The sequence below is a fragment of the Podarcis muralis genome, chromosome 7, assembly GCF_964188315.1.
Source record: "Podarcis muralis chromosome 7, rPodMur119.hap1.1, whole genome shotgun sequence".
NCBI lineage: Eukaryota > Metazoa > Chordata > Lepidosauria > Squamata > Lacertidae > Podarcis > Podarcis muralis.
This window is the reverse complement of record NC_135661.1, coordinates 67,822,999-67,850,962: the sequence shown is the minus strand read 5'-3', so window position 1 is coordinate 67,850,962 and position 27,964 is coordinate 67,822,999. Positions and strand designations below refer to the sequence as shown.

At 47.1% G+C, this 27,964-nt stretch overlaps 2 protein-coding genes across 2 annotated transcripts in view; both read left to right on the top strand.

Moving 5' to 3' along the window:
• Nucleotides 1-5,234, top strand: part of E2F2 (E2F transcription factor 2) — a 40,287-nt gene extending 35,053 nt beyond the window's left edge. The window contains exon 7 of the mRNA XM_028738659.2: nt 308-5,234. Coding sequence (XP_028594492.2) covers nt 308-555 — 248 coding nt within the window. The 3' untranslated portion in view covers nt 556-5,234. The remainder of the gene's footprint in view (nt 1-307) is intronic.
• A 13,633-nt stretch (nt 5,235-18,867) lies between these two features.
• The window catches only part of ASAP3 (ArfGAP with SH3 domain, ankyrin repeat and PH domain 3), a 72,806-nt gene continuing 63,709 nt past the window's right edge, over nt 18,868-27,964 (top strand). Inside the window, exon 1 of the mRNA XM_028738661.2 lies at nt 18,868-19,494. Within this exon, the coding sequence (XP_028594494.2) occupies nt 19,369-19,494 (126 nt within the window). The 5' untranslated portion in view covers nt 18,868-19,368. The remainder of the gene's footprint in view (nt 19,495-27,964) is intronic.

The window sequence follows — 27,964 nt, the reverse complement described above, 5'->3', positions numbered from 1 at the left end:
TAAATTGGTCCTACTTGGGCCAGCTAGGAGGCCAGGGGAGAATTAGCTGTGGGGTCTCAGAGCGGGTAATCTTCATAAAAGGGGAGGGGGAGGGAAGATAAGGGAAATAAAAGATCAGGCTGAGTTCAAATTAAAGGCCAGGCGGAATAGCTCTGTCTTACAGACCCGGTGAAAGGAGGTTAAATCCTGTAGGGCCCTAGTCTCATGGGACAGAGCATTCCACCAGGTCGGAGCCATCACTGAGAAGGCCCTTCTCCCAGTGGGTACCAGCCACCACTCCTCCCTTCTCTTTGTGTCTTTTTCCCAGTCGAGACTGTGAAGACTGAGCTGCCCAGCTGCCTGATGGAGGGGGAAGACGGCTTCCTGGAGCTGCCCCACCACCTCCTGCAACAGACCGAGGACCAACTCCCTTCCGCTTCCTATGGTGACGCGGGGCCCTTTGTCACCTTCTCCCCTCCCCTCGACCAGGAGGACTACCTGTGGGGGCTGGAGGAGGGCGAGGGTGTCAGTGACTTATTTGAGGCCTACGACTTGGGCGACCTGCTAAAGAACTGAGCCCCCAGGATCCCCAGGCCCTTCTCATGGTGCTAATTCCCTCCACTCCAGAGCCTCGGGGCTTTTCTGCCTTGGGGCACCTGCTTGCATTTGGGCCCAGCGGAACCTGGCTGCCAAGACCTCCACAAGCAGCTCTCCAAGAGATCCTTATTCATCTCAGGCTTTTCTGAAACCGTCATGGACGTTGTGCGTGACACTCCCCCCCCCCTTGATGCAATGAGAAGTGCCAACAGCTGCCATGGGGGGACCCCCCTCCCACCCCTTTTCCTTCTGCAGAGGTTGCAAGCTGGATGATTATCCCTCTGCTCTACTCGTGGTGCCAGCAGCTATAATAGCCCATCTCTGTGACTTTCCTAGGGACCCTTGAAACCTTAACCCCATGATGCTTCCTTGTTTTGCTCCAATTTCTCTCCGAGGCAGAAATGGTCCATTTAGGGCAGTATCGGTAGCACCAGGTGTGATTCTGGCTGGCAAAGCAACTGCGCTAATCCCAGCAGCAGGAGATGTGCAAGTGAGCCCTTTTCCTTGGCTATGGCACCCTGAAATTATGGGCCAATCTACCGGGAGAAGTAATGTTTTTAACAACTGCTTGGCACAGGGTACTCTCCTGCTACTGCTGCGATTCCTCTCCAAGTATCAGTCCTGCGGCACGATGTGTCTGAACTAAAAGCGCATCCTGGTGAAGCCGATTAAACTTGAAACTTCCTTTCCAGTGCGCTCTGGTATGAAGCTGCAAGGTCGCATGCTTCCTCCTGAGAATGCACCATGTGATGCTCTAAATCTGAAATGTACGGCTGGGGAACCTGTTGGACTGCAGCTCCCATCATTCCAGGCTGGCTGGGGCTGATGGGACTTGTTGTTGAACACTGGGAGGACCACAGGTTCTCTCCTGTATCAGGAGGGTAGGGGAAGGTTTCCTTTGTCTCTTATGGTAGCTAGAACAAGGTGAGGTTGGCTTTTTTTTGCAGGCTGAGTTCTAAGCAAGCCGTGCACATGCCTTGCTAAGACGTCTATGGAGAGGCTAAGCTGCACTTTTTGGACTTAAGCCATGCAAAGTGATCTGTCTTCTTCATTTCCAAGGGTAGCCTCATCCTTAGAAATGGAGCCATTTTCTGGTTGGCGGAGCCCTCTCCTTGCTTCAGATGGTTCTGCCTTCGGCAAAGCATTCTTTCTTCTGCTAGAGTTGTCTGACCCCTCCAGATGTTGTCAGACTCCAACTCCCACCAGCCCCGATCAGCAGTGTTATTGATGAGGGATGATGGGAGTTGGAGTCCCAGCAACATCCAGAAGGCCAGAGGGTTCCGCATCCCTGCACTGTAGCCCCCCTCCCAAATTTAGGTACACCAGAGAATGTAATCTCTCATCATTAATAATCGCCAGATGAAGTAGCTCAACTTCTTTGAGGTGTTGGAGGAACTCAGCTGGAAAGATTAGAACTCTTAAAGCAGGGATTGGGGTACCTTTGGCCCTCCATATGTTGTTGGACTCCCAACATCTGGAGAGGACTGCAAATTCCCCAACAATGCCTTATTGGTTCAGTTCGATTTTAATCTTCAACCTCACCATTGTCACCAAATCCTCCTGCCTAACAGAGCCTTATTTCTTTGTATTGGGGCTCATCATCTTTGGGTATCAAAGGTGGCTGTCCAGTTCCTTAATTTGGCTTAGTAAGTGAGCGAGCAAGGCCTTTTCCTAAGCTTGTCCCATCCATGACCAAGAAATATAAAACAGGGAAGCTCTTTTGGCTGGACCCATTGCTGTGGGAGCCTAGGAAGCTTTGGAGTTGCATAGAATTTGCCTGGCAAGCACAAAACCTTGCTGGTTCTTCTTGCTGTGTTCATTGCCCTCTAAAAGTTGATGTCCCGCCAGTTCTTGGTTTTTTTAATATCCTTGCAGAGCTAGACAAGACACAGGCCAGTCCCTGAAAAGACCATCTTTCTCTTCTCCCCAGAAACGTTTAGTGAAAGTCTCTGAACATCACATTATGTGGAGAACTTTCCCACCTTCACTTCATGCATTGTCAGCTGCGAGTGTAAAATAGCAGCATGATGAACCATCAAGCCCAAGCATCCAGTTTCTCTAGATGATCTATGAGAGAAAGTTGGGGTGCAATTTAGATGCATCATTCTTGATGACTGACCTTGCTGTCTGGGTCTGGTGGGAGCGGTGATCCCAAAACATCTGGAATGGCCACAGGTCCCCCATCTCTGCTATAGGGGATGCATACTTTCTCAGGGAACAATGGTTTCATTTGTTCTGATGCTCCTGACCAAATAACATGCTGCCTTTGGAGGTGCTGCTGCTCTGAACTGTTCCTTCTCTCTCTCTCTGCCTCTCTCTTTGTCTATAACACACACACACACACACACACACAGAGAGAGAGAGAGAGAGAGAGAGAGAGAGAGAGAGAGGTGGAATGAATCGAGAGTCTAGGAACCAAACGTTTTGCTTGGGTATTTATGGTAAGTGACAGTGCCTGACAGTGGAGATTTGGAAGCACTCCTCCTTGCAGCCTCATTTACTCTGAATCCAGGATTGCAGGTGTAGTCCTTTGCTTGGAGGCCTGTCACCATGAGTGCCATTCATTCTAGAGAGCTGTTCAGGGAGAACTGGGCAGTTGAACTTACAGTAGAGGGTACACAACGATCCGTCAACCTGTCTGGTGCCTACCTGATCTTCAAAGCACAAATTGCATCCCAATTTGAACAGATCCTCAATCTCACATACTCCTTGTCCTCATGGTGCATGACACCAAATTCCACGAATAAGTTAAGCTGGTCTTTAAATCTTAGGATTTGAGCCATGGGTTTGCCTCCTGATGATCACTTCTTCCATGGCTGAATTAGGCTTAGTTTTTACTGGGGCAGCAAACCTGCATCAGGTCTATAGCACTTCAGGCTGCAGGAGGAACTTGCATAATACATATTGTTCTCCTGTGTTTATTTTTAAAAGTTCCTGCATGTGGAAAATGGGATGTTAAGGGTGTGGGCCTGCCCTTTTCTTCTGGCATGCTAATTTTCTGCTTTCAAAGACTTGTTTTGTTGTTGGAGCATTATGTCATGGCAGTCCCCACCAGCAGTTTGCCATGTTGAAATCTAGGCGGATGGAAGTGCAATACCTCAGTAAGGACTAGGATTTTGTCGTAGCACTAAATAATCAAGCAATAGCGTGAAGGTGTGGATTGCAAGAAAGTGAGACTGACTAGTTGCTGCCTTGGACTGTGTGGCCTGCTGCTGAGATCTGCTGTTTTCCACTAGCAGGGATCAGGTTGACAGTCCCTGCACGACAAGTGTGTTGAGTGAATGCAGCCCTCCTTTGCAAAACATCTTTTCCTGATACAGCACATTAAAATATCTGGAAAGTGTTCCATTCCCTAATTCATTAGGGAAACATAAAAGGGTGAAAATTGTGCTTTGAGGAGAAGATTTCATGTACATTATTTATCTTTTTCAGTGAGTTGTTTGTTCCCTGCAGCTACTGTAAAGAAAGAAAGAAAGAAAGAAAGAAAGAAAGAAAGAAAGAAAGAAAGAAAGAAAGAAAGATGGGCTTCATCCTAAGGTGGCCCAGCCAATCAGGGCTTACTTTGCATTTTGAAATCACACCATCATGTGACCAAATACACCAGTTGCGTGGAACACCGTTCAATTCTTAGTACCCTCCCAAATTAATGGGACACAGAGCATGAATTCATCCTGGATTCAACCACTGGGTTGCCAGTTGCCAACCTCACTTTAAACTCTGGTAGCGCTTTAATATGGTATAGATTATTTTGAGGTTTGTCTGGAAAGCTGGGGGGGGGGGGAATGGGCATGAAAGCCTTGGGTAAGAAATGCCACAGTGCTATTTTTTTTGGGGGGGGGGGTTAGTCATTCCTTTTCTGCGACAGAAGGACACTTAAGGGCTATCTGTTATATACCTGTTTGAAAATAAGCTTTTGGAACTGAATTGTCTTAAGTGATTTATTTGCATAGACGAGGTTCTTTAATTTGTACATAGCAAAATGAGTTGTGAGTTTGGGGCTTCATCAACCCTTCTGGGATACCAAATTTCTGCAGCATTCAGTTGCCTGCAATTGTTTCGAAACGTGGTTTGGTGTAGACCTGGCACCTTCCAGGTGTTTTGAACTACCAGCACAGTTGTTGTCCAAAACATCTGGAGTGCACCAGGTTGGGGGAGGCTGTTTTGTAGAATAATTATTTCTCCGTGTTCCTGTTTCACTGGATGGTGTTGGGTTTTTTTAAACCAGTTTCTGAATTTAGATTGTAATATGGGTTGAGCATGCGCCAACAATGAAATCGCAGCTCAACTTGAGTCTTAATTCACCATATGTTCAGAGAAGAGGGAGGCCTGTTTTGATTCTTCAGTGCTTCCCCCTGTGTGCAAGGCCTTTAACATGTTATTTGGGCCCAACGTTGTCCCTGGTCCTGTCTTAAATATTGTAAAAAGTTGTATATAATCATTGCACTGTATTTATAATGGAATCCCTCTTTGACACTGTTCTGCTGTGTGGCTTTTGTTTGGGACTGAGTATTTAAAGACTTCTAGGTTTTCTGTAACTTTTGGCCTGGTGGGTGGAGATGTATGTGAGGGTTTTGTTTTGTTTTGTTCTAAACTTGAGGCACTTGGTGATGTGTGTTTTGTGAACAACAGCAAAAAATAAAATAAAATGTTTGAACCAAGCAGGGACCTATTTTGAGTTCTATTTCCATGGTCATTAGGGGTTTTTTTTGTATTTTGTTGTGGGGGAGAGGGAAGATATTTCTAAGCATGCCAGACTAGGACCTGGGAGACCAGGGTTCAGCTCATTGGGCGATTTTAGGCCAGTCACAACCTCTCAGCCTAACCCACCTCACAGGGTTGCTGTGGGAATTAAATGAGGAGGGAGAGAACCATGTGGCCCACCTTGAGACTCCATGGAAATAAAGGTGGGAGATAAATGCAACCAATAAAGAAATGCATTACTATGTCCCAAACTTTTAACTCAGGGTTCACTAACATGATGCCTTCAGGCACCAGTGTAACTCCGGTAAAGGTAAAGGGACCCCTGACCATTAGGTCCAGTCGTGGACAACTCTGGGGTTGCGGCGCTCATTTCGCTTTATTGGCCGAGAGAACCGGCGTACAGCTTCTGGGTCATGTGGCAAGCATGACTAAGCCACTTCTGGCGAACCAGAGCAGTGCACGGAAACGCCGTTTACCTTTCCGCCGGAGCGGTACCTATTTATCTACTTGCACTTTGACGTGCTTTCGAACTGCTAGGTTGGCAAGAGCAGGGACGGAGCAACGGGAGCTTACCCCATTGCAGGGATTTGAACCGCCAACCTTCTGATCAGCAAGTCCTAGGCTCTGTGGTTTAACCAAGAGTGCCACCCGCGTCCCTATGTAACTCCTGTAGGTCTCTGTAAATGCTAAAAAAATCTGCAATACATGAAAGACTGTTGGCTCCTCCAGTTCCTGGTTGCAGTGGCTCAGCCTCTCCTACACTAAACCAACCCCATTAAACATGCCCACACATTGTGGGACGCTGACATTTGATGACCACCCTCCCATTGCAAACAGAGGATAGGTGCAAATAATTTCTTTCCATGAACTGATGTGATAGTAATTGATATAGGTGCCTTTCCCACCCCCCATTTATTTGGGGTGGGGCAGCATCCTGGCACAATTTTGCAGTCCTGCCTCCTGTTCTGCTCTTAAATGTGGCAACCATTATGCCACACTTCCCCACAGGCAGCCATGTTGTGATCTGGGACGCTCCCTGTGGCTGCCATTTTGTGATTGCCACCCATAGCGCTGACTCGCTCGCTGCTTTTGCAGGAGCTGCTGGGCCGAGAACAGAAATCTTCAGCGTGTGTCCCTTGCCCATACGGCAAGCCACCAGGACCGCTGTTTCCTGGTTAGCCAACTGTTTTCAATGCCATTTCCAGGCGCCTGCCTCACTAGAGTAGCCATTAGGTCCTCCTGGTCGGGAAACGTTTAACCAGCCTTCCTATTTGGCTGGGACTAGTAGTGGCTGGTTCCCATTGGGGCAGAAGGCAGGGAACCCAAATAGCAGATAGTAAACAGCTAGAGGCAATGACCGGGAAAGCCAATTCACTCCCTCTGCTGATTTTCCTACAGGGCAACACTGACTGCGTTCAGACACAGGGATTGTTCTGTTAGCTTTCCTGATTAGAAACGCAAGAATTAATGATCCTTGCCAACCTAGCAGTTCGAAAGCACAAAAGTGCAAGTAGATAAATAGGTACCACTCCGGCGGGAAGGTAAACGGCGTTTCCGTGCGCTGCTCTGGTTCGCCAGAAGCGGCTTAGTCATGCTGGCCACATGACCCAGAAGCTGTATGCCGGCTCCCTCAGCCAGTAAAGCGAAATGAGTGCCGCAACCCCAGAGTCATCCTTGACTGGACCTAACGGTCAGGGGTCCCTTTACTTTCTCACCTGTTGCCTTATGGGACTATGGCTTTTGAATCAATATACCACCATGTTGCCACCCACCTTCCATGCACATGTGCGCTTTCGTTCCCTCAATTCACTTGTGGAAATGCCGGAAAAGAGCTGTAGGCCGGAATACCACTCTGAATTTAGTTCCACAATTTTCTCTCCCACCGTAAGCAATTATCACAAACAAGTGGGGAACTTCCATGCTGGATGCTGCTGGGTTCCCAGAAGCGACTTTTTTTACGCTGTGTGAAAGATCACAAAACGTGAACATTTGTCAGGAAAATGGACTAAAGTGCTGCCTGAATGCCGCCTGAGACGAAGCTGGCAGTCAAAGCCACTTTCAAGTCCACAGATTCCTGAACAAGACAAACAAATCCACCCAAATTACTGAGGCTTTTTGGAGAAGTATTTGGGATGTATTGACATAGGCTGCCCCCATGTGGCTGTCTGCTGAACAAGGAAGAACAGAAAATACTTTAAGGGCAGAGAAACGGCTGGATTTACAGCTACTCCAAGGAATCTGCTTTTTAATTTACTCCCAGGGTGGGGTGGGGGGATTTCTTGCTGCCACCTGCTATGTTATTTGTATGTGTTTTGTATGGATTTTTTTTTAAAAAAATGATATATTGTATTAATGTTCATGTTTTTCAAACATTTTGTAAGTCCCTTGGAGACTTTTGGGCAGTAAGTGGTTAACCAGGCTGCCGCTGCTTCATCTATAGATTATTATGTAGATCAGGAATGGGGGGCAAATGGTTGGCTAAATATAGGAGTCCCAAGTCCCGTCAACCCCCTGCCAACCTGGCCAACAGTCAGGAATGATGGGAGTTGTAGTCCAGCATCATCTGGAGGCCCACAGATCATTAACGCAGACCTGCTAATCTTTCTCAGTCATTCTCTTTTTCTTCTTCCTCTTTCTCTAAGCCATGTCAGGCAATGATGAAAATGCTGGACTTGCCAGTGGCCTCTCCCTCAAGGGAGGTCAGCCATGGGTCAGGGTTGCTCTCGCTTTGGGTTTCCTGCATTCAACAAAAGGTTGGACTGGATGGTCAGCAGGCATCACCACTGTGGTGCCCATGGGGGCCAGTGTGCCCACCAGTACCTTCTAAGGTGCCCAGGTAAAGGGTAAAGGAACCCCTGACCATTAGGTCGAGTCGTGGACGACTCTGGGGTTGTGGTGCTCATCTCACTTTATTGGCCGAGGGAGCCGGCGTACAGCTTCCGGGTCACGTGGCCAGCATGACTAAGCCGCTTCTGGCGAACCAAAGCAGCACATGGAAACGCCATTTACCTTCCCGCCAGAGTGGTACCTATTTATCTACTTGCACTTTGACGTGCTTTCGAACTGCTAGGTTGGCAGGAGCAGGGACCGAGCAACAGGAGCTCACCCCGTTGCGGGGATTCGAATTGCCGACCTTCTGATCGGCAAGTTCTAGGCTCTGTGGTTTAACCCACAGCACCACCCGCGTCCCTTCAAGGTGCCCATGAAAAGTCTCAGTAAATACCTTCTCAAAAACCCATGATGCCTGGAAGACTTTTTGCTTTTCTTTATCAGCTCCTAATTGCAGTGGTTTGGTCTCTCCTGCATCACACACACACACACGCACACACATGCACTTAATCCCATCCACATTTTTGGGGGGGATGACAGGATCGAAAATCGACCTTTCCTGAAGGGAGGTATAAACAGCATCATTCTTGGAATGTGGAGGTAGTTAATGCAGGTACCTTCTCTCTCCCCCCCCCCCTTAATGTGGGTGGTTGATTGAAAGGAGGGTCATACCTACAGCATTTTGTGGTCCTGTCTCTTTTTCTGCTCTTCTATACATCTTGCGTTATGTCACACCCCACAGCAGCCATTTTGTGACTTGCACCCATGGCACTATTCCAAAATACCACATGTGCCCACTGGCATTGAAAAGGTTGGCGCTTCCTCACCTACAGGGCTGCCTCCAACTCTGCTATGCTTCTATTTCTGTTCTTGCCGTTTTGAAGAGATTTATATCTGCAACTTGCTAGGAATCCTCTAATTGTACCTGAAGATACATTAGCAGAGTCCCTTTTGAGCGGCTGAATTAAGAGGCTTCCTCAAGGGCAGGAGCTGCCCTTTGCTACAGAGTCTGGGCCAAGTGCCATAAGCAGGGGGAATTCCCCAAGAAACCCCACAGATAAGGCAGGGCCCATGCCTGTTAAGTGTTACGGCCTTTTTCAGCAGCAGTGCTTCTGAGGGAATGCTTTGTGCTAGCACTTTCTGAGTTTACAATGCTTAGATAGCATCAGTGTACGTGCTGCATTCAGTCAGTCCTGGCTTGCTGCACTATCAATTTAAGGATTCAAGAGCGAACTAAGCTGAGCAACAAACCTGAGTCATACTCAAACGTAATCTGCTGTGGAGAAAGTAGATAGTGATAGGTTTTTCTCCCGCTCTTGCAATGCTAGAACTCAGGGCCATCCAATGAAGCTCAATGTTGGAAGATTCGGGACAGATGAAAGAAAGGACTTCTTCATGTGGAACTTGAGCTCACAAGAGGCAGTGATGGCCACTTGCTTGGATGCCTTTGAAAGACATGACTGGTGAGGCTATAGTTGCTAGCCAAAATGTTTTGTCATTGGCACTGCCAAAAGCAGCATCCCCTCTGAATGCAAGTTGCTGGGAATTACAGGTGGGGAGAATGCTGTTGCACTCAGGTCATGCTTTTCGGCTTCCCATTGGCACCTGGTGAGGATGCTGCACATAACTGATGAAAACAGGGACATCCTATTCCATCATATTATCGTTGTTGTTGTTGTTATACCCCACCCATCTAACTAGGTTGCTCTAAGGCAGCCTTTCTCAACCTGTGGGTCCCCAGATGTTGTTGAACTACAACTCCCATCACCCCTAGCTAGCAAGGACAGAGCTGAGGGATGATGGGACTTGTAGTCCAGCAACATCTGGGGACCCACAGGTTGGGTGGGAAGTGGGACAGTCCAGGATCAAATCAGAACTGGGACTGTCCTCGGAAAATAGGGGCACTTGGAGGGCCTGCCAGCAGGCTCTGTCTTACGTCAGGGGTCAGCAAACTTTTTCAGCTGTGGGACGGTCCACTGTCCCTCAGACCTTGTGGGGGCAGGACCATATTTTGGAAAAAAATAATGAACAAATTCCTATACCCCACAAATAACCCAAAGAGGCATTTTAAATAAAAGGACACATTCTACTCATGTAAAAACACGCCGATTCCCGGACCGTCCGCGGGCTGGATTTAGAAGGCGATTGGGCCGGATCCAGCCCCCAGGCCTTAGTTTGCCTACCCATGTCTTATGTTCTTATAAGGTCAGATAGAGTTTGATCATATAGCATTTCCAGTGAACCAGAGGTGCTATGCAATGTGTGCCAGCACCATACTAGCATTGGACTAGATGAGCCATTGGCCTGATCTAGGTTCGTATGTCTTTATGTGTTTGTGGCACATAGCCCTCACATCTTTGTTAATAATAATTAGCCCTCACATCTTTGTTAATAATAATGGTTTTATTTGACCATGGTTTTTATTTGAACCCATCTGACTGGGTTGCCCCAGGTACTTTGGACGGCTTTCACAGTAAGGCTTTCGATTGCAGAAATAATTTGCTTCACAAGGATCATGCCTGCTTCCTGTGGGAAAAGGAGACCACTCCAGGTGTTGTTGAACTCCAGCTCCCATAATCTGTATCCAGCATACCCAATGGCAGGGGACTGTGGGAGGCAGGGATGGTGGAGAAAAATTGATTCAGTTTGCACGTTGCCTAATTTGCACCTCCTGAAACGATAAGTGACCTGAAAGACAACCATCCTTTGAAATTCAGAGTTCTCCTAATTTTGTAGTGTAGTTCTCCAACCAAGGAATGTGTATAAAAATGAATGTACAAGGGTAAAGTATGCATTAAAATGCATACATTAGTGAAAACAGCATACAAAAAATGTATTGCATTAGGGGAAACTGCTTGCAAATATGTGTATATTAGGAATATGCACTAAAATGCCACCAGATTTTCATGGAGATATTTAATAATAACAATAACAATAACAACAACAACAACAACAACAATAATAATTGCAAACTGATGTGGAAATGTGGATTACTGAAGAGAACCTGAAAGAACTTGAAACTGACAGCTTCGCCCATCCCTAATGGGAGTCAAACTCCAACAACATCTGGGATTCCCCATTCCTGTAATAGGCTGAGGAGTTTAAAGTCTCTCTAACCAGAGAGATGCAAATGACAGAGGCAGGCTGGGAGGTCTCCCTGTTCTTTCCCCAACTCCCTTTTTTCATTTGGAGGTTGTTGGGGTTCCCTCACCCACCCACCCAGGTGGTCTCGTTTTTCCCCCTCTTGCCAGAAGAATGTGATGAATCCAGGGTTTTTGTGCAGCATTTTCTGTAAATCCAGACTGGCTGCCCCGTCGCCTTCCCAGAACTCAGGTTTCCCCTCATCTCTCCAAACAGGAATTTCCATCTGTAATAAATTAGCAGCGAAGGGTTTTTAGACCAAGGACTTTTGCTGGAAAGCAGCAGCAGTAACCAAGGGGATGAACTTGCAAGCAGCATTCCCAGCAGCTGGGAGCAAGGGCACCGAGTAGAAAACTGCCTCTTTCCCCCATAATGCCCCCAGTTGTTGAGCTATGGAAAATGCTACCATCTCCTCCAAGTCTGGACCTCTCCTCTCAACCGTGCCCTGGTGATCCTCAGATGGATGCAAAAGCAAATGTTAGGATCCACCAGCCTCCTATGCATAATTTTAGCAAACTGACCATAAAATGGGACAGTGCTGTATACACATCCAGCTACACAAGCCAGGGCATCACAGTGATGGGATGAGCCCCAACAGCTAGGGCTGGCACCTCATCAACCCACCCCTGTAGTGCTTGAATGCCACTTTGTCTTTTGTTTTTTTTTTAATTTTGTTTTTATTCAAAATTAAAACAAAACATATTATCCAAAAACATATCATCCTTCCCCCCCCCCATTTTTCCTCCCTCCCCTCACCCTCCCACACAAAACCCACCCACTCCCACCCCCCGACTTCCCTCAGTTCCAGTCTTTGGTTTCTCTGAGACTGCTGTTTTCTGCATGTTACAAAGTTGTATAGATCCTCAAACTATTTAGCTGATTATTATCAATAAAAAGTTTGTGAATGTTTATTCAAAACCTCCCAAGGAGTCCAGTTCACTTTGTTGCATCTTCAAATACTTTGTAAAGGGTTCCCATTCATCTTTAAAGTCACAGTTATCCTTGTCCTGTAGCTTATATGTCAGTTTTGCCAGTTCTGCATAGTCCGTCAATTTTTCTTGCCATGATTCTTTAGTTGGGGTTTCTTCAGTCTTCCATCCTTGTGCTATTAGAACTCTCGCAGCCGTTGTCACATAAATGAAGATGTTTTTCAGCTTTTTTGGCAGGTCTTTCCCTACAATCCCTAACAAAACTGCTTCAGGTTTTTTAACAAATGTTAAATGGAACATTTTCTTCAATTCGTTGTATATCATTTCCTAAAATTGAATGCCACCTTGTCAACTGACCTATAAGTATACATAAATGCACCCTCATCAACTGTCCTCAAAGGTTACTTCCACATGACATGTTCAATGAGCATCCGGTCTGATTTGTTTGCAGAGAGATCAGATGACCTTTGCCATTTAACAAGCGTTCACCCTGATTTGTTGATGGGGAGGATGTTAGATGACGTTGCGTTATTTCACTCTTCCCAGTGCATTTTTCTCATGCTTTCCTTTTCGCAAAATGTCCAGTCTTCTGGGGAAGCGGGATTGTTTAGTGAGAGCGCCCAACTCAGCTTTAATTGTGCAGCCTAGATTTGCCAGGATGTGACTGAATCCCACCCAAAAACTGACCATCAGGAAGTGCCCCAAGTACACTTGAATGGAGAGTATAGAGGGAGAAGGTCCCTGCCCTGAGGAGCCTACAGTCTAAAACTTGATGATAAAGAAAAAGTGAGGGGTAGGGAGGCAGGGTTAAAAAGAAAAGCCGCAAATTGCTGTTTCACCTGTTCAAGCTTAGCTACCTCATCCAGCCTTGGGTTCCTGGCTGTTGTAACAGTGTGGCGTCACGTGTTGCAAAACCAGGAGAGCCCAAGAAAGAACAGGGGGAAAGAGTGATAGGAAAGTTGGCAGGAAATCTGGGTTTAAGAGGGAACCTAAGAGGAGAGAGATAGAAAGTTATCTTTCAAAACAGAAACCACAAGTAATGGCTATTAATCTTTCTGTATAAACATTAACATTTCCTCCTTCCCGTGCTGGCTTCAGCCTGCAAAGCATTTCTGGGAGCTGGAAGTGAGGCCCATGCAGAAGCACAAATGGAGAGGAATGTAGGCTCCATTCTGCATTTGTGCTTCCACAAAGTCTACCTTCCCTCAGTTACTGTGGAGCGTCAGACTCCTGCGTTCTTGCACAACTCTCTATCCTGCAATCATTTCCCTGAAAGGCCTGTGGGAGAGGGGGAGGGGGGAGAGGAGAGGAGAATGCAGCAGCCAGCAGGTCCCAAAGTGATCTTGGCAGTGGGATCTCAGCTCACATACAGTGGGATCACCTTCCCTTCCCTTCCCAGCCTGAACCTCATACGATAGCGAAAGCCACTCTGGCAGTGGCAGTGAGCCCAGAATTCCTTGGAACTGCTGTGGAAGAAAAGCCCAGTCATCCTTGCTCAGGTTTTGTTATGTTTTGTTTAATCTTTAAAATCTGCATGATAGGCTCACTTGCATAGTGGTGGCAACAGGACAGGACTCTGGGACAGAGGTCGAGGGCTCCACTCGGCAGAATGAGCAGGAGGAACACAGAAAAGAGCAGGAGCCAGATGTTTTGGACCACAACTCCCAGCAGCTCGGCTAAAGATGGGAACATCTGGAGGGGCAGCAGATTGGACAAGGCTGAAAGTGCCACTGCAGTCAGGCTGGCAAGTACCAGGTTAGAGAGATGGATAATTAGTTTGACCTGGTATAAGGTAGCTTTCAGCATTCCTATATTGGATTGTTCAGCTCTCTTAAAGCTGATTGAATCCAATAGGATTGTTAAGCGCGTGCCCTTAATCCTTCTGGAATAATATTTAAGGCCACATTCCAAAGCAAGACTCATTTGGAAGTAGTCCAAGGGGAAGGGCTTCTGAGGAAACGTTATTACCCACTGTGAGGAACATGGTCAGTCCAAGTATGTGGCATACAAAGGAAGAAATAAATAACTAAAATGATGAGGAACAGACTAAAACTCTTTTTCTGTTGCACCCTATTAGCAAAAGTCACTTCAATAACACAGACACAAGCCCAGTAAGAAAAGTCTTTAAAACACTTTACTAAGCAAACAGAACAAAAGCAATGTATAATTTGAGAAGAAATAAGTAGAGAGGTTTTGTCTTTCTTTGTTCAGGCCTTGAACATAGCAGGGTGACACTCAACCAAACATACAGAAAAAAGTTCCCTCAGAACCATGCAGCCAATCAGAACACATGCCACTCGCCTGGTTGCTAAGCAAACCTAACCTGTCCCCCTCTTTTTAGTTGACTTTAACACTAACGTGATTAACCCTTAAGTTGCATGCTGAATGACCTCTCTGCTGCTGTACTTCCATCATCTCCTGTGTGTGTGTGTGTGTGTGTGTGTGTGTGAGAGAGAGAGAGAGAGAGAGAGAGAGAGAGAGAGAGAGAGAGATTGTAGAGTGGGCAGATATGAATGGGGCAATATGTCCTTCAAGTAAATCAGTCCCAAGCTGTTGAGGGCTTTATATACCAATAGTAACACCTCGTTTTCTGGTCCATAAACAGCTGCATAACAGGCAGAAACTGAACAGCTGGAGATTTTCCTGGTGGAAGATAACATGGTTGGGAGAGCTTTCCCTGGTGAACTTCTGCCTCTTACCCAGCTGTCAGAGGCCTAAAGAGCAGGGGCAGTGAATCCCTGGCAGACTTAAAGTGACTATATTTCTGTCTCTCCTTGAGAGTCATTTATTTGGGTCCATGCCAGAGTCATCCTGTCTTATTGATTGGCTGGGCAGGGAGTCCTTGAGAAGGCGCTCTGTCATCCACATAGTACTTTTGGCAAAAACAAAACAAAAGCCCAGGGCATGTCTGGGGATTTGCCCTTGTAGAGAAAGCTCTTGGGTGCAAGATGCAAATGCAGGGAGAAAGGAGTGTGAGAAAGGGACAGGGGAGAAAGAGACCCTGGTCGCAGCCTCCTGACCTTTTGCTCTCTCGCACAAGCTGCAATGGCTAAAGAGGCCAAACTGCCTTTTCCACTTTAGAAGAGCCTTTTAAAGGAGGGAGGACAACAAAGCCAGGTTAATGACTGAGAGACCACGCCCAGGCTTGTTTTGCCCACAGGAAACAATGTCCTGTACAGAGTGATTACACACCCTTTGGTTCAAGGAGACAAAATAGTCCTAGATAATCTGGAGGCTTGCAGGAATCGACTGTGAGTGGCATGCCATCAACACTGGCACTGATACAAGTCTGGCAGCATCATGTTCCTAGTTGGCATCCTGTGGTCCTTCTAGACCAGGAGTCTGCAACCTTTAAGACAAAAAGAGCCACTTGGACCCGTTTCCAAAGAAAAAAAAAACTGGGAGCCGCAAAACCATTGCTACATTTAAAACAAATATAACACTGCATATATTGTTTCTTACCTTAATGCTATATATACAGGATCGTAACGCACGCACCGCCCCCATGCGACGTCACAGCCAGTACAGCGCCCGCCACAGTGGGGAGTGTCGGGGCGCACAATGCGCCTCCTCCCCTCGCTAGTATCTGCCCCAGAGCCGCAACAAAGGTGTAAAAGAGCCACATGCGGCTCCGGAGCCGCGGGTTGCAGACCCCTGTTCTAGACGTAGCCAGAAGCAGAGGCTGGCTGATACTGAGTCTACAGATGAAGTATGTGGGGTGGGGTGGGGGCACCAAATCAACTTCACCACAGTGTTGTCCTCAGAGTATTTGCACCTGGTAGAAAGAATCCTCTTATACAGCTAAATCCTCTTATGCATGTTTACTCAAAAGTAAGTCCCCTGGAACTTTATTGTCTGGAGCATAGGATGGGAGATTTGCTAGACTACAGGTCTCATCTACAGGACCATAAAGAAGGCTGATCGCCGAAGAACTGGTGCTTTTGAATTATGGTGCTGGAGGAGACTCTTGAGAGTCCCATGGACTGCAAGAAGATCAAACCCATCCATTCTTAAGGAAATCAGCCCTGAGTGCTCACTGGAAGGACAGATCCTGAAGCTGAGGCTCCAATACTTTGGCCACCTCATGAGAAGAGAAGACTCCCTGGAAAAGACCCTGATGTTGGGAAAGATGGAGGGCACAAGGAGAAGGGGACGACAGAGGACAAGATGGTTGGATAGTGTTCTCGAAGCTACCAGCATGAGTTTGACCAAACTGCGGGAGGCAGTGGAAGACAGAAGTGCCTGGCATGCTCTGGTCCATGGTCCACGAAGAGTCGGACATGACTAAACGACTAAACAACAACAAGGTCCCATCCTCCCTGAGCATTGACCATGATGGCTGGGGCTGATGAGAGCTGTAGTTCAAAACATCTGGAAGGCACCAAGCTGAGGGATTCTGGGCTACAAATACGTGATGGCAATGTTTTCAATTGCTGCAGTTTGTATTGTTACTGTTTTGCTCTAGGTTTTTATTTATCTGAGGTATTTCTGAACTGCCCTTCACTAAAAGATTCCAGGACAGCCAGTGTGCAAATGGTGGCAGCTGTAAGCTGACCTGGGAATGTTTTTGACACTGAAAGGCAGTGTTCTAAATGGCTTGCATGAGTTCCCCGTCTGTTTCTAGGATCAAGTCAAGGAGCTCACACTAGTTTAAACCACAAACTTCTCAGGCCCCCAAAACCTGAAAGGTTGTCTCCTTCCCTATAGACCCTCTTAGGAGTTAAGAATGGCAGAATAGGACGTATTGTTTGTTCTACCACTTTCAGAAGCTGTTGGCCTGGGAGAGGGCCTTCTCAGTGGCAGCTCCAGAGTTGTAGAACTCCCTCCCCACTGAGGAGTGTTAGGAATCTTCATTATACAGTGGTACCTCGGGTTAAGAACTTAATTTGTTCTGGAGGTCCGTTCTTAACCTGAAAGTGTTCTTAACCTGAGGTACCACTTTAGCTAATGGGGCCTCCCGCTGCCACCACGCTGCTGCCGCCGCACAATTTCTGTTCTCATCCTGAAGCAAAGTTCTTAACCCAAGGTACTATTTCTGGGTTAGCGGAGTCTCTAACCTGAAGCGTCTGTAACCCGAGGTACCACGGTACAGCTTTGGGCAAAGGCTAAAGAAACACCTCTTTCGGCACACTACAGAGCCAGTGTGGTGTAGTGGTTAAGAGCGGTAGACTCGTAATCTGGTGAACCAGGTTCGCGTCTCCGCTCCTCCACATGCAGCTGCTGGGTGACCTTGGGCTAGTCACACTTCTTTGAAGTCTCTCAGCCCCACTCACCTCACAGAGTGTTTGTTGTGGGGGAGGAAGGGAAAGGAGAATGTTAGCCGCTTTGAGACTCCTTCGGGTAGTGATAAAGCGGGATATCAAATCCAACTGTTTTCAGCATAGTGTTTTAGCTGCTGTAACCTGCTCTAGGACATTAGTGTCGGCACTTAATTAATTAATTAGTAAAAATAATAACAGAATGAATCGACAACTTGTTCTTTTATATTTGCTACTGTGGTAATGGAGGCTGCAAATGCTATGTTCACTGTCCTGAAACAGGGTCCCTTTGAACTGAGAGGGGAGGGCTTTACTTTCATGTTTGTTCAGGCTCTTAACCAATAGGCAGGTAGGTAGTTATCCATGAAGGTTGACAACTATGTATGTTTTCTCCAGTATAAATGTGCCTGCGCTCAGTTGAGCTTCTTCCCAGTTAAGTATGCACAGGGTTGCTATGGCCTGCACCTATATATTTTTTGTACATTATAGACATAGCAAACTGATTCGCACAGCATTTGGTGGTATCAGCTGGCTGGAAGGAAATTGGGAGGTGATATTAATCTTTCTCTTTTACACTGTGTAAACATATATATATTTGGACTTGTTTGTGAAGAAGAGGACAGGTGTGGGGAGTACAGACACTGCCTAAAGCAGCACTTGCCAAATTGGTGCCCTCCAACTGCTTTGGACTACAACTCCCATCAGCACATGCTGGCTGAGCCTGATGGGAGTTGTAGTCCAAAGCAGCTGGAGGGCACCAGGTTGCCAAAGTCTGGCCTAGAGTGTTCAGCAACGGGCAATGAGATAACTAAACGTTTAAAAGAAGACAAGAGCTTTGCAGTGCTGGAACAAGCCACACCTCTTAAGTGTGTGTGTTTCTCCTTCCCTATGAAGGGATCCAGATTTCAAAAGCTGTAAATATTCTGTGCAGGAGACCTGGCTTTACGTACCTGGGTGCGCACTATCCCTTTTAAAGCACATTCAAAGCACATGCCGCGCCTTCAAAGAATTCTGGGCACTGTAGTTTGTTAAGGGTTGAGGGGGAATTGAAACTCTGCGAGGGGTAAACTGTGCATAAAATGGGGCGCCTTTTCCTGAGCAGAATCGCGTGGCAAAACTTCAACATGTTCCTTCTGGCTCTTTGAAACGCGGAGCAGCTCTGAGAGCGTATGTAAAACCGGCAGTTAAAAAGCAAAACAAAACTGGAGAACCACCAAAACAACAGCAAAAACGCTCTTGGAGAGTAAAGCCCCGATCGCTAGGGCTGCAACTGCAAGAAGGCTGCGCCTTTGCAAACTGACTCGGGAGTAAGCCCCATTAAACTCGGCGGGAACTTACGTGCGCGTAAAAAACGTGCTGGATCAGGCGCACCGCCTTAGCTCTGCGTTGATAGGCTGCTGGTTTTTCCAGAGAGGAGGATCTCCGCAGCTTGGGGAGAAAGGGAACAAGGGCAACTGGGTGCACTTTGTCTTTAACAGGCTCCGGGCCAAAAATCCGCGCTTGCAGGCTCGCAGGCAGCGGCGGCGTAACAATATCCCCACGTGACTGCCATGAAAGCCTCTGTTCCAACCAGCCAGGCACCGAGGGAGGGAAAGAAACTTACAAGAGGTCGGAGAAGAGGCGCCGCTCGTCATTTACGCACTAGAGAGAGAAGCCAAACCTCGCGGATGTGATACGAAATTGACCAGAAAGGGCTGGAAAAGACGGATTTGGCCACGCTTCTGCCCTTCCCTCTTTTCTCTCCACTTCTCCGCGGTTTCGCTTCGATCTCCTGTCACTCTTAACTTCTTCCTCCTTCCTTCGAAGGCTCCCTTTCCCTCGCCGCCTCTGCCTTACTTTTGGATGACTTTCTCCCCCACAACCCCATCTCCCTCCCTTCTTCTCCCCGGCTGCAACTGCGCCCCGATCTCCAAGGTTACGCCTCTCGCAGCAACATGCCGGAGCAGATCAGCGTCTCCGAGTTCGTGGCCGTGACTTCGGAAGATCTCAGCTCGCCGGCGGCTTCCAGCTTCGCCTCCAAATTGCAGAAGTGCCGGGGGGCCGTGGTGGCGCTGGAAGAGGTGAGAGGGGCGGCGGAGGAAGTGGGGCTTGTATCGGGGGGGGGGGGAAGGGGAGGAAAGGCTCTTTTGTTGGGGGAAAAGGCTGGAGAACCGAGATGGTTTCCCTACACACACACCCCATCTAAAAAAAAAAAAAAATCGCGCCTTTCTTGCGCGTAAAAGTGGGCGCGGTTGTCTCCTCGGCGCGGCGCGCACCTGAGCCTTAACGTATTTACTAAGAAACTAGCCGCCCTAGCGCTCAGTGGGGCTTGCTGGCAGGTGATGAAGCAGAAGGCAGGAGCAGGTTTAGTTCCGCGTTCCTAGCTCTCGCCACTTTCTCTAAATTTTACGGCTTCCTTCAGTTGGGGAAGGGCCCAAACTCGGCGGGGGAGCGTCAGTCTTTGTGCGCAGAGGATCCCAGGGTCCATCAGTCTCTAGGTCGGATCAGAAATGCCCTTCGCCAGAAACTAAGAGTGCTGCTACCTGGCATTGTAGACCACATCGAGCTAAGTGGCTCCAACATCTGCTCAACTCTGTCCTCCAAGAGAAGGGGGGTGGCCATGGGGACTGCTGCCGTCTGCCCCTCAGCAACTGTCATCTGAGGCTTATGGTAGGGGGCCTGTCCTGAAATCAATAGTACCATAAACTTTCTGCCTGAAAGGTCTTGAGTTCTGAGGCAGGCGCTCACAAAGTGTGGCACAGGGAACATCTGTAGAGCCAAGATTGCCCCTGATCTGCACCACCCCAAGGGACACCTGATGCAGCCTCAGATAAATGTGGGTGCAAGGCTAATGTTCCATTAGGGGTTTTTAAAACCCCAAATAAGCATATGGTTAGGAGGGGTGCAGGAGCAGATTCTGTGCCAACCCCCTCCCTTCAGGAACAGGAGGGGGTCAACCCTGCAGGCTGCTTCTTCGCAAGTGCTGTTCCTGTTGATAGAGCATGAGACTCTTAATCTCAAGGTCAGGAGTTTGAGCCCCATGTTGGGAAAAGATTCCTGCGTTGCAGGGGGTTGGGTTGGGCTAGATGAGCCTTGTGGTCCCTTTTTAAAGCACTTGCAGAAGAGCACCCTGCAGCCTGCAGGATTGAATCTGCCACTCACCAAGCAGGTGAGTGGAGGGGGATTAAATTCTGAATCCCTGTGGAGAGCACTCAGGGAAGCAGACGCCTTGCAGCCTTCTCACCTCATGCCCTGCCCCCTGACAGTCCCAATTCACTCTGGACAGCTCAGTCTGGCCACGGCTGTCTTGATTTGGCCCAAGTAAAATTAATCCCCACAAGCAGGTTTGGTTTCAACTGGGCTTTGTCCAAATCAGGCCCACTTGCCCTACTTTGTACTTGACAGATTCAGAATCCATATTTATCCTCCTTGTAATTATCACTCCCAGCCATGCAAGTTCTTCTTCTGCTCAGAATGTAAGACAAGATTCTGAGAGTGCACGGTCAGCATTCAGGAGGCCACTCTTCCCAAGCCAACCTGCTTCATAGGTGCTCAGGCTACATAGCCCTGTACGTTTTCTTGTTTGCTGTGACCCCACTAAACAAACTTTTGTTTGTTGAGCCTCTTCTCCACTTGGATCAATACTCCATCTGCATTTGACATGATATCATAGTTGTTCTCCATCCAGATGTCTCTGTGTGTTTGTTCTGGGAGGGGGGCTGTGAGATTTCCAAGTGACTCTTCACCAGGATGCTAAGATGCATGCATTTGGAATGGTTACTTCACCCGTTTCAATATTGTGAACCATGAGAGAATTCCTGGGAATGGGGACAAGAGATGAGTACCATTTTCTGAAGGCTTATCATTAAGGCAACTACGTATCCTGTTTTATAGAAGACATTTTTTTGTTTGAAGGCACACTCCATTGGAAGGGCTGTCAAGTCCCAGTCTAGCTAAAACATAGGCGAATAAGAGGAGCCTGGCTGCTGGGTCAGACTGGTGAAACATCTAGTTCAGCATCCTCACTATGGCCAACCAGACTCCCTAGATTAGGGTTCAGCAAACTTTTTCACTGTCCCTCAGACCTTGTGGGGGGCCAGACTATATTTTGAGGGGGGAAATGAACGTATTCCTATGCCCCACAAATAACCCAGAGATGCATTTTAAGTAAAAGGACACATTCTACTCATGGAAAACCACGCTGATTCCCAGACCGTCCGCAGGCTGGATTTAGAAGGTGATTGGGCTGAATCTGGCCCCCAGGCCTTAGTTTGCCTACCCATGCCCTAGATTTTCCAGCAAATGTTATCCAGAGGCATACCATATTTGACGGTGGTCAAACATAGCCATTGTGGCTATTATCCGATAGCTGTAGAAATGCCCTGTTATCAGTGTGAGATAAGTAGATTTCTGATGGTTGTTATTGTTTAGTCGTGTCCGACTCTTTGTGACCCCATGGACCAGAGCACGCCAGGCACTCCTGTCTTGTTCTGATGGTAGCCTAAGGTTATTTCTGCAGCCCTCAAACTCTGAGTGTTTGACACATGCCAGAAAAAAGTTCCTCTGGTCCATGCTTATTCCAGGTTGTTTGCAGAGATGAATGTTGAGGTAGACCAGAAATAAGAAGAATCAGTTTTGGAATAGGCTAGCAACCCCAACATATGTTTTATATTTGCAGTCTAAAAGCAGGAAATTCAAAAAGTGGGTTGTCATATTCAGACTATATCTATTTAAAATCAAAGGGCAAGTTAGTGGCTAACCTAAATCCATTAAATTCAGTGGGACTCCTCTGAATTTGACTTATCTGGATACAACCCAGTATGCTTTAGTCTAGTTTTTTTAAAACACACACTCATACACAGAAGTCTTTCTAAAGAACATGGTTAGAGGCCGTTTCCACAAACGATGCTTTTCTTACAATGTTGGAAGTGAAACATCCTTCAGCCAGAATTGATGCCTTCCACACTGAGTCACACACTCTTTATTAAAAATGATATTTCTTAATCTCGCTTGTTAAAGAATGCTTTGATTTCTGTCCCCACACCCCTTCCAAGAAACCACAAGGAGTGTAATCTTGGATGATAATGTGAATTATCTTTTTGTCAAAATTGCTGCCTTCCACACTGAGTAATGCACTCTGGATTAAAAGGCAGATTTGTTAATTTGTCTTGTAAAAGTGCTTTGATTTCCACACCTTGAGAACTGCAGTCTTGGGTAACAATGAGAATTCCATTGCAATTCCTCAATCTGACATTACAGATACCTGCTCACTTTCTGAATTCTTTACAATCCCCGAGGCAGCGCTGAGAACCCTTCATAATGGAGACATTGCAGTGCTGAACTTGGGCTGGAGACCTCTTCTGTTCCAAAAGCCTCTTCCATTATGCTGCTGTGCTATACAGTGCCTTTTCTAGTGCAGCACCACAAAAAGTATCTGATGAGTTCTGGGAAATGGGAAAGCTTGCATGCATACACTTTGGTCCAAAAGAAACAAAAAATTGCTTAGACTTTCTCTTTGGCTGTGTTCTTAATTTTCTTTCAAAACTGCTTCTTCATGTGGCCAATCTTGCATCTGCATAGTTCTCCCTGAGTGTCCCCCAGAGATGGAGTCAAGCTGACTCATGTATGTGATGACTCCCCACCCCTAACCATAGGGGCAGTTCTCAGGAATCATCTATATTTGGGGGTTGAGAAGCCGTGGTCTTCCAGATGTTGTTGAACTCCAACTCCCATCAGCCCCAGAAAGCATTGGCAATGGTCAGTGATGGGAGCTGTAGTCCAGCCACATCTAGGGAAGGTCTCACATTACCCACCCTGTATATAATTTTATAACTGTAGATCCTGCCTTGTTGCTAAGTCAGAGGCAGTAATGCTTCTGAATTCCAGCTTCTGAATTGCAGGGGAAAGCGCTCTTGTGCTTGGGCCTTTGCACAGACACCTGCTTGGCCCCTTGGAGAACAGGACACTGGAATAGATGGGTCATTAGCCTGATCCAACAGGCTCCTCTTATGTTCAAGGAGTGTGCTTGAAGTGGATCTTGGATCCCTCTCCAGTTTGAAATAGTTGTTGCTTTATGATTGGAAATAGCTCCATGGGCTAATTTTTGAGGTCGCTGGGAAGCAGAATATAAAGGATATTAGTAATATAAACAACGTTAGCAATGCAAAATAATCATCATGCTGTTGGGTTGTGTGCCTTTGAGGGTCATTTGCTACCTGGCTGCCTTGCATATCTGATTCATACACATTGGATCCCTACACCTCACCTGTGATCTGCTTCTTTCTTGCCTCTTATCAAATGCCAAGCTACACAGCTGGTGGTCAAAGGGCACCTGCATGTTGTCCTGGCTTATGTGTATGTTTCCACACTCCAGTAGCTTTCAGACTCATATATATGCCTATAAGGCTCTCAAAGCATTTTTCAAAATGAGCAGAAATCTATTTGTATTTATTTTTAATTACCGTATTTTTTGCTCTATAAGACTCACTTTTTCCCTCCTAAAAAGTAAGGGGAAATGTGTGTGCGTCTTATGGAGCGAATGCAGGCTGCGCAGCTATCCTGGAAGCCAGAACAGCAAGAGGGATTGCTGCTTTCACTGCGCAGCGATTGCTCTTGCTGTTCTGGCTTCTGAGATTCAGAATTTTTTTTTCTTGTTTTCCTCCTCCAAAAACTAGGTGCGTTTTATGGTCTGGTGAAAAATAGAGCGAAAAATACGGTAGACATTTCTGTACTGCCCTACGCCCAATTGGTCATGGGTAGTTTACAAAGAAATAAGGTAATATAGAAACGGATTAGAATACATAATGAACAAAAACCATTCTCCTAAGTTCTGTAAATAGCATAGTTTAAAAACACCTTTAAAATGACACAATCCCATCATCTGATAAAAGCTCAGTGAAATAGGTGGGCTTTTAATTTGGTGCCTGAAATAATACAAAGTTGCTGTGTGGCACACATCATTGGGGAAGCCATTTCAACACCAAAAAGGCTATCCCGTGGATCCCTGCAGTATGCACCTCAGTCAACACAGAAATCACCAGGAGGGTCTATTACAACAGGGTCAGGTTGATAGGAGAGAAGGCCTTATCTAAGATACTTGGGCCCTCAGCCAATTCAGGGCTTTAAATGGCAATATAAGAGACTGTATGAGAGTGACGACTGGCTGCTTGGGACAGGTGTGAGGTAGAGTCCATCATCATCAGGATAGCTTGACCACAGTTGCCCATGCACTGGTACCCTCATGGCTGGATTACTGCAATGCCCTCTGTGTGTGTGTACCTTGGGGGTTGGCCTGGAAGCTGAGGCTGGTGCAGAACATGGCGGCTAGGTTGCTTGTGGGGGCAAACTATGGGTAGCATATTCACATTGTTTTCAGGATTTGCACTGGCTGCCGATGCTATGGGGCAAATTCAAGGTGTTGTTACTAACATATAAGGTCCTGTTAAGCTCAGGACCAGGTTACAGGCCACCTTATCCCTTATACACCCAGTAAATCCTTGCGGTTTCTCCTGCGAGTTCCACAGATATCAAAAGCTTGTCCTGCAGTAACTCAGAGCAAGGCTTTTAGTGTGGCTGCTCCTGTTCTGTGGAATTGCAATCCAGCTGAGATATGACAGCTGCCATTATCTCCATTTTGTTGGAAAAAAATGAGGACATTTTTGGTCCAACAGGCTTTTCCAGCTGTTTTAGTTTTTCTTTAAATGTATCAGTTGCTTGGGGTGTTTCTCATTGGGTTTTCTGCTGCTTTTATTGTATATCACATTGAAACAATTGTGTAGAAGGTGATTAATAAAGTGATCATTATGGCAATAATGTCTAGGGCCACAGACTTTCCATCTTTGTTCGAAAGCATTCTATGGATGACTTCTGCGTGGTTCAATTTCTCCTACTTGGATTGTGCAGTTGGATGAATTTTAGTTGGTTTAGATTTTGTTACTTTTCCCTGTGTCTTTTCGGTAAGCTGTATTGAATATTGGTGGGAAATAGTTGGGCATGTGGTCTAAACCACTGAGCCTCTTGGGCTTGCTGATCAGAAGGTTGGCAATTCGAATCCCCGCAATGGGGTGAGCTCCTTTTGCTTGGTCCCAGCTCCTGCCAACCTAGCAGTTCAAAAGCACTCCAAAAAGTGCAAGTAGATAAATAGGTACTGCTCCGGTGGGAAGGTAAACGGCGTTTCCATGCGCTGCTCTGGTTTTCAGTGTTCCGTTGCACCAGAAGCAGCTTAGTCATGCTGGCCACATGATCTGGAAAAACTCTGCAGACAAACGCCGGCTTCCTCGGCCTGTAAAGTAAGATGAGTACTGCAACCCCAGGGTCGTCTGCGACTGGACGTAACTGTCAGGGGTCCTTTCCCTTTCCCTTTATACTTGTTTTAAAGAGAAGGGGCTTTGTGGGGCAGACCAACTTGATCAATAAACATTTGTGGCCTGAACTCTGTGAGGTTCAGAAAAATCTGGAGGTGAAACTTAAAAGTGCTTCTCTCTTCATTACATTTTTATTTTGCTACATGGGGCTGATCCTCTTCCTCATTTTATCCTTGCAGTAACCTTGCAAGATAGGCTGTGCCCGTGAGGTGGGAGAATAATGACTCAAGGTCATAGAATCATAGGGTTCCTTCCAACTCTACAGTTCTCAGCGTCATCTGGTCCAACCCCCTGCAATGCAGGAATATGCAGCTGCCCCATGCGGGGATCAAACCTGCAACCTTGGCATTATTAGCACCATGCTCTAACCAACTGAGCCAGGTTAACTTCATAGTGGCTGAGTGGGGATTTGAACCCGCCTCTTCCGTCTGCCGCCTTCTGACCAGGATGCCACTGGGCACAAGCTTTCCTGTTGACTAGATGGAAACTTGCTATGTTACACTGCTGTCTGTCATGTCATTTGTGCAGAATAGCAGGAGGCTGCTGTCCGTTGTATTGCTGGTCGTTCCTGTGACACTTTTGCTAATGCAGTCAAAGTATCAGTTGAACTCCTTCCAAGATTAGCATCGTCCATAAAAATAGAAGCCGTGTCCAAATGGCTATCCGTAATATAGAGCCCTTGATATTTTGTTGCAGCTTTTTTCTTCGAGTGGGCCGTTGCCTTAAAAACAACAACAACAACAACAACAACTGCTTGCTACTGTGATCTGGCACTATTCAGGGTGGAAATGAAGCAATAGGATGTTCCTGAATAGGCAAATTGCAGAAGATGAGGAGCTTAATTGCCCAACAGACATGTTGTGGCCCAAGAACTCTGCAAGATGCACATTGTGGTGGCAGCCTCCCCAAGGCGGTTCTAACACGATTAGAGTACAGTGCCTCTCTTCAGTATGGTGTTGACACACATTTGGAGAAGCTGTTGCATTGCACCTGTGGTTCACCAGAAATGCTTTGTAATTAAACTGTCTGACCTCATGAGAGCCGAAGAAAAGCCCTGCTGGATCAGCCACATCTAGTCCAGCATCCTGTTCTCCCTGTGGTCAACTAGTTGCCTGTGGCAAGCCTCCAAGGAAGACCTGGACACAATAGAAGTCTTTCCTCTTGGGATTCCCAGCAACCATCATTCAGAGGCATGCTGCCTCCAAAGGTGGGCGTAAGGCCCTAGCCATTGAGTCTGGTAGCCATTGAGAGCTTCATTCTCCAAGAATTTGCCTAATCCTCATTTAAAGCCATCCAAGTTAGTGGCTTTTGCTGCCTCCTGTGGGAGTGAGTAAAGGTAAAGGGACCCCTGACCATTAGGTCCAGTCGTGGCCGACTCTGGGGTTGCAGCACTCATCTTGCTTTATTGGCCGAGGGAGCTGACGTTTGTCTGCAGACAGCTTCCAGCATGACTAAGCCGCTTCTGGCAAACCAGAGCAGCGCATGGAAGCGCCTTTTACCTTCCCGCCGGAGCGGTACCTATTTATTTACTTATACTTTGACGTGCTTTCGAACTGCTAGGTTGGCAGGAGCTGGGACCGAGCAACAGGAGCTCACCCCATTGTGGGGATTTGAACCACCGACCTTCTGATCGGCAAGTCCTAGGCTCTGTGGTTTAACCCACAGCGCCACCCGCTTCTTTCACGTGGGAGTGAGTACTGTAGCTTAATTGGGGGGGGGGGGAGCTTGCTTTTCTGTCCTGAATCTTCCAACATTCAGCTTCATAGGATGGCTCCTGGTTCTAGTATTATGGGGAGTGGGGAGAGAGAAACCTTTTTCACTTTCTCCACACTTCACAACAGTCCCCTCTAGAGTAGGCTGCTTCTTCTTCATTTGTACAGAGCTAGAAACAGGTTAAGAAGTCACAGCCACCCTGCAATTTCATTCCCAGACAAAGCTTTGCAATTCTTCCAGATCCACTCTTCCCATGAGCTCATGCTGACCTACTTCTAGATCATGCTTGGAATTCTGTCTTGGCCTCATGACCTCGTATAGTTTCCAGGTCAGGTGCTGGAAACAAAAGAGCTACACCTTCCATTGGTTGTACAGTGCTGTATTTTTTAAGTTTAGATTTTCTGGGAGCCTAGTGATGCTACCCTGGCACCCCTTCTGGGAGAATCCATTTGACTTGGGGGAACTGTTTTGCCCC